General features: G+C 37.9%; 1 protein-coding gene across 4 annotated transcripts in view; it reads right to left on the bottom strand.

Moving 5' to 3' along the window:
* Positions 1 to 262: 262 nt before the first annotated feature.
* LOC119495861 (spectrin beta chain, non-erythrocytic 1-like) overlaps positions 263 to 6,489 on the bottom strand; it is a 152,700-nt gene continuing 146,473 nt past the window's right edge. For 2 of the 4 annotated variants that reach the window (XM_037782753.1, XM_037782750.1), the window contains 3 exons: positions 6,161 to 6,334; positions 4,966 to 5,008; positions 263 to 3,596 (listed from right to left, as the gene is read on the bottom strand). In XM_037782753.1, coding sequence (XP_037638681.1) covers positions 3,384 to 3,596; positions 4,966 to 5,008; positions 6,161 to 6,334 — 430 coding nt within the window. In that variant the 3' untranslated portion in view covers positions 263 to 3,383. The remainder of the gene's footprint in view (positions 3,597 to 4,965; positions 5,009 to 6,160; positions 6,335 to 6,489) is intronic. The other 2 variants (XM_037782754.1, XM_037782751.1) reach the window with 1 other exon arrangement.

Raw genomic sequence — 6,489 nt, 5'->3', positions numbered from 1 at the left:
CTTAGTTTTTCTACACTAAATTCCATGCTGCAAGCTCACATATTCAGGTCTGTGCTGGCTTATTTTTATCTGAACATTTAGGTTTCTGCCTGCAAACTTTGCACATTCAGTTTCAGGCTTGCCATCTTAGCTTCACAAGCTGTGAGGTTTGTATATTTGGCATTTCAATAGCTCGACAAACTTGTGGGTGGCGATTCGGAGGTCTAACAGGAGGATATTATATTATATTAACTTCACACATATGAGAAAACAAACAGTTTGGTTCATTTTAAAAGCATTTTAATGGCTTTTTGCACATATGTAACAGATATGGGGAGAAGTCTACGGGTGCAGATCCAACTAGCAGTGACCCCCGGTCCACATCACACTGACTACCTCACCTACAAACCCCCCGGCCCCGCCCACCCCCCCAACCCGGCCCCACCCACCCCCATTGTGGCATTATTGATTGTGCAATATGAAGAAATATCTCGTTACTATGGTTACAGTGACAGAGGAATGCACACTATATTTATCAAATTGCCAGAGAATGTAGCAAAAAGCAAAAAAACAAAAAACAAACAGGAAGCATTTCAGGACCAATCACCGAGTGAAGACTTTTTCAGTTACTTGAGGTGTTTCACCAACGAAACCAAACCACACCACCAGCTGTGGAAAACAAACGCACCCACCTCACAACACTTTGGGGCTCATTCCTGTTGTTTTACTTCCATTTTTCCTGGCAGATAAGGAAGTTAATTAATGACAAAATTACAAGCGAGCACCAAACAAAATTCCAGCTTTAATCAAGCAGGTTTTTGTGGCTCAGTTTGAAATCTAAACTCACCTTTTCTGACAGCTGTTTTGGCAGATTTTGCAAAATGTCATGGGTCATTGTTGTGAAATAAACCCCTTCAGGACGATGCAAGACGACGATGTGCCAACGCCCTGTCGGGGTTTATTTCACAACAATGACCCGCTAGCTGTACATTATCCCTTACATATTTTTTTCAGTTAGAGATAGATTCACTGATTATGAAATCCTTTCAACAGCCAGATCATTGATTAACCCCTATAGTGTGTGCTATAGCTTTTGAGTGCACAGTAGTGCCCTAAATCCCCTAAATCAGCTCACTTTTGATGTTTTTGAAACTTGATATTATGGAGGTGCATAATCACAACATTAAGTAGTGTTTCAAAGTTTTGGCACGCAAGGCAAACAAACTACCAAAACTACTGTATAGCATGCTAATTTAAAGATAACATGCGACAGGAAGGCTGTTCACATAACAAGGTCTCAAAACTGATAAAAGTCAAAATTCTGTCTTTAACAATTGTTATCGTGCTAACAGATCTGTTTCTGCATGCTCTCAGATCTTGACTCACAGATTGATTACATCGCAAATCTCTTCTGCTCATTTTGTCATTAAAGAACTTCCATACAAAGCAACCAAACAAGTACCTCAACAGATTTCACTTCATTGGTGGCAAAAGCCTGAAATAAAAAAAATAAAAAAATGGAGTGCCGAAGCCAACAAGCAAGCAACCATTATTCTGCAACATTACTCACTTCCAGTAAATGCTTTTTTAGAACCAACTTGTCCACTTAACAGCAATGCTTAAAGTAATTTTGTTTTTTATAGTACATCTACGTCTCCATACTTGTCAGACTAAATAAACCTTAGACATAGCTTAACTGTGGAACAGAAAATACATACTGGAGAAAACAAACAAAGGAAATAAATGTTTCAAAAAATGTAATCAGGGTAGAAAATAAACCTTACCGGATGCTTTAAAGTTTGAGTTAACAAACATTCTTACTGGTCTTAGTTATTTATTCCCCCCCATCGAGACTCGAAAGCTCCTTCATTCAGATTTGTTAAGTGTACATATCATTAGGTAAAGAAAGTTATACTCAAATGAAGCTTATTACGGTTGGTAGATCTTATTAGTAGTAAATATAGGTGAAATTAAACACAGGTTTATTCTTTAACAGTTTTGTTATACACAAGTTATACATACAGTTCAAAGCACTGCAGGGTAACGCTCCAAATTACAGCCACTTTCTGCTGAGGTTCTTTCTGTGAAGCTGCAGGGATTAGACAGCACCGGAACTTAACAGAGCATAATGATGATAATTAGCTTTTTGTGGGTTTATTGCACAAATTTAACCAACAGAAAAGCAGAATTATTCAGTGCATAAAATGCTGTTTAGTGCGCTTTTGTTTTGTACTTTGAAATGGATGTTTTCTGCTCTCTAAAGTTCAACGTGTGTTAGAATATTTTTACATTTAGCACTTTCACCTGTACTTTTCACATAGTTTTAGGCATTTCAGCTCAAATTACAAACGTGTGAGAGGTGTAATTTCAGAGGTTTACCCCGCTGTGGTCTCAGTTTTCCCTACTACAGAGGGATACACGTCATCTTGCAAAGACAAGGCCTCGCAAAAACTGAGGATGGACCCTAACAGGAACTACCTACAACTTCCCAAAAAAAACAAAACAATAAAACAAAAAGAAACTGAGACGTCTTGGGAGCGTAAACACAACCCGCGAAAGGCAGTAGTCGACGAAAAGCCGGGATGATGAGAAAGCAGAGAAGAAAAAACAAAACAGCAGGAGATAGAAAACACAAATGAAAGCGATAAGAATAATAAACAGGAATATTCTGGGAACTCCTCTACATCGTGTTGTTGTTCAGCGGCAAACTCTGGTTTTTTAATCTTTATGACAGCAGCTGCCTGAAGCGTTTGCAGACCCCCCTTTAAAATTGGTTTTTCCTTCAATCCGACCTTTTTTTTTTTATTCGTTTTGTTTTTTTCCTGCTCCTTATCTTACAAAAACTGAACAGAGGATACAGGTGGTGTGTTGTAGCTGTACTGTAGCTCTGAGCCAGACCGGACGGTTGATAGGCACAGAGTGGAGAGTTTTGGCTCGGAGCTTGCATGCTGGAGTCACGCTTTTGAGAGAGGAAGAGGAGGAAGAAAGAATAGAAGGAAGAGAAAGAGAGGCTGTTTGGGATTTTATTTGACATATAGCAACTGCTTCTATTGTAACTGCTCCAGATCGTCCAATGAGTTGGCGTTAATATAAACTGGTGATGAAGCGTGTTTTTCCTCATCGATTTACATTGTTATCATTTGATGTTATTACATTAACAGACATTAACAGTTTACATTTAAATCCATTTAGAAGTTAATTTAATTGCATTTTGAGCAGTTATTTCTATTAGTTTTAAGTTATTACAGTATCAGTTGCTACGAGCCGATTCTACATCGAAAACTTGATTGACACGGACATCTTCGACAAATATTTGACCAGAGATGGATCGATAATGAGGAGCGACCCCAAACAGCACCGGAGGGAAGAGGAGGAGGAGGAGGAGGAGGAGGGAGGAGGAGCGTTTATTTCTTCTTGCTGAACAGACTGAAGCGTTTCTCCTTGTCTTTCTCTCGTTTGCCCGGGCTGGACTCGGCCGCTGCCGCCGTGGCGACGGAGGCCGGCAGCGTCTGAGCGCGTGCGGCGGGAGCAGGCGTGCTATGGCTGCTGGGCGTCACCTCCGTCTTGTCGCCCGACATGGCGGCCGAGATGGCCGAGATCCACGTGTTCATCTCCTCCTGGAGGATGAAGAGGAGGAGAGAGAGAGGGAGGGATTGTTAGCTGTGTCAACACCAGGAAGAGCAGCTGTTGCTCTGGTTACAGTTGATGTGGATACATGTAGCATTTTACTTTAAGTCCCCCTAATTAGCATTTAAGAGCAATATACAAACATTTAATGAACGGCTTATAACTAGTGCTGTCAATCGATTAAAATATTTAATCGCGATTAATCGCAAATTAATCACACATTTTTATCTGTTCAAAATGTACCTTAAAGGGAGATTTGTCAAGTATTTAATACTCTTATCAACATGGGAGTGGGCAAATATGCTTGCTTTATGCAAATGTATGTATATATTTATTATTGGAAATCAATTAAAAACACAAAACAATGACAAATATTGTCCAGAAACCCTCACAGGTACTGCATTTAGCATAAAACAATATGCTCAGGTAATAAGTTGGGAATCTGCAGCCCAACAGACAACAGCTGTCAGTGTGTCAGTGTGCTGACTTGACTATGACTTGCCCCAAACTGCTTGTGATTATCATAAAGTGGGCATGTCTGTAAAGGGGAGACTCGTGGGTACCCATAGAACCCATTTTCATTCATATTTGTTTACATTTTGACAGATTAGCACCATATGAGTATGCTGAATTAGAGGTCAAGAGATCCCTTTGAAAATGGCCATGACAGTTTTCCTCGCCAAAATTTAGCGCCCTACTTACAACCCACTATAATGTAGTTGTAAAAAGCTATGACAACATTTTAACCATTTATTAATGTATAATATTTGTCAACAATTATAACTTCCATCCAATTTATATCATTACAACTGTGTTTTACTATATTGTGATTCATTATTTGTTTTATACAAAAACATCCACTAATCGGTTATTTGGAAATACATTAATAAACACGTATATGTTAACAACTACATTGTAGTGTCTTATAAATCATTTATTTATAATATATTAATATAATGTTGATGAATGCTAAACAGGGGGACTAAAAACAAAGTGTTGCTGAGATACATAAATAAATAAATAAATAAATAAATGAATGAATAAATATTTGATATAAAATAGTATAAAAAGAATATAATGGCAAAAATAAAATAAGTAAAAATGTATTCAAACAAATTAACAAATATAAAATAACAATACAATTTAAAATAAAACAATCAAACAATAATAACAGAAAACCCATCTTTTACAAAAGAGGGTTAAAAATGATGATACTAATATAGCTCATATAACAAATCTAACAATATTATATAAGGATATGGATATGGAGGAAGATTTCAGTCATAGTTACCACAGTAAATATAAAAATAGAAAGATGTACCAAAATATTGAGAAAAATATATATATTTTTTTACTTACGTCATCTTTGGCTTGGAAGAGATATTCATTCCCGTCAGTAATCCTGTGGAAGTTAGAGAATGCATCAAATAATAATCAGTAAGAAAGTGAACATGACTCACTTCACTGTTACACCTCCAGACGGTCGATGAATTTAAACAACACTTTAAAACTTCACCGATCGACATCTTCTCACCAGCTCTGCTGAGCTTTTTTAGCCTCTTTTAGAACAGAGTTCTTCTGTCCAGAAAAATGGCCAAAACATCAATAACTGCTACTGATTGTGCTACTGACTGCTCTCCTGGGAAAAAAAACTTTTTGACCCTCATGAAGGCCACAAGCTGAAAGACGTTTATCTCACAATAAAGCTGTTCTTTATACTACCGGTGTAGTAAAACCAAGACCATCCCATCTGTATATGAATGGATAGAGGAGAGTGTTAGTGTTCCAGATAAGAACCATTTTGACGGGACATTCTGAGTCTTAGTAATGTTGAAACAATATTGATAGTTCAACATGAAAAAGTTAACATTAATGGATTTTGTAAGTCCTATTATTATTATTTTGTGTTTGTTTAGGGGACAGCATGTTCTGAGTTTTGAAACTAAAGTTGCTATAATTACCTCCCGCAAGGCCGAAGGCCTAGGAATGAGGTTATGTTTTCACCGGTGTTGGTTTGTTGGTTTGTTTGTTTTTCTGTTAGCATGATTACTCCAAAAATATTTGTTTACATTTCGACAGATTTGCACCATATGAGTATGCTGAATTAGCTATTAGCTGCTCCTGTTTGCGAAGTAACCATGGATGTACAGACAACTAAAAAGTTAAAAACATGATGATTCTGAGGCAAGTTCTACAGTTATAAGGAGCATCTTTCTTTCTATGATATTTAAGTGGATTTATGGACATTTATTCGTGATGGACATCAGAGATAATTACATCGTCGGGAAGTGTAAGTCAGACTGAGTTTAAAAATGTCTTTCAGGTGTTAAGATGTGACTGAGTCATGACTCCGGGAAGGAGTGCGAATGTGACTCAAATTGTGGAAAGTCACCTCGGGCAGAATCTTTACCGATATCCATGTTTGGCATTTGCTTGAGCTTTGTTAAAGGAATAAAAAAGATAAATGAACTGTATCCTCCTTTAACCTGTCACCACATAGCTTTCAGTTATAGTACGGCTCGCTGTCTGCATCATCACTCATCGGGATGCTCACTTGAGCTTGAAGACGTGCTTCTTCTTCTTGTAGTCCAGTGCCACCTCGCAGACGGCGTCCTTCAGGCTGACAGGAATCTCGCTGTGGTAGGGAATACCCTGACTGGCGCTCTTCTGATCCTTATAGAAACCCATCTCCCGCTGATTGATCACACAGTACACATTGTGCCATGACCTGCAGAGACACAGTCACATCATTCATTAATGTCTCCAAAGCTCACAGCCGGCATTAGTGATTTCTAGCAATTACTTGATTTAATTCCGTGCTGTAAATTTGGTCTTTATAACACAAAATATTTCTATTTTACAGAAGTAATAAACACTTAATGT

The sequence above is a fragment of the Sebastes umbrosus genome, chromosome 10 (assembly GCF_015220745.1).
Source record: "Sebastes umbrosus isolate fSebUmb1 chromosome 10, fSebUmb1.pri, whole genome shotgun sequence".
In the NCBI taxonomy this organism is placed as follows: Eukaryota; Metazoa; Chordata; class Actinopteri; order Perciformes; family Sebastidae; genus Sebastes; species Sebastes umbrosus.
This window is presented reverse-complemented; position numbering and strand designations above follow the sequence as displayed.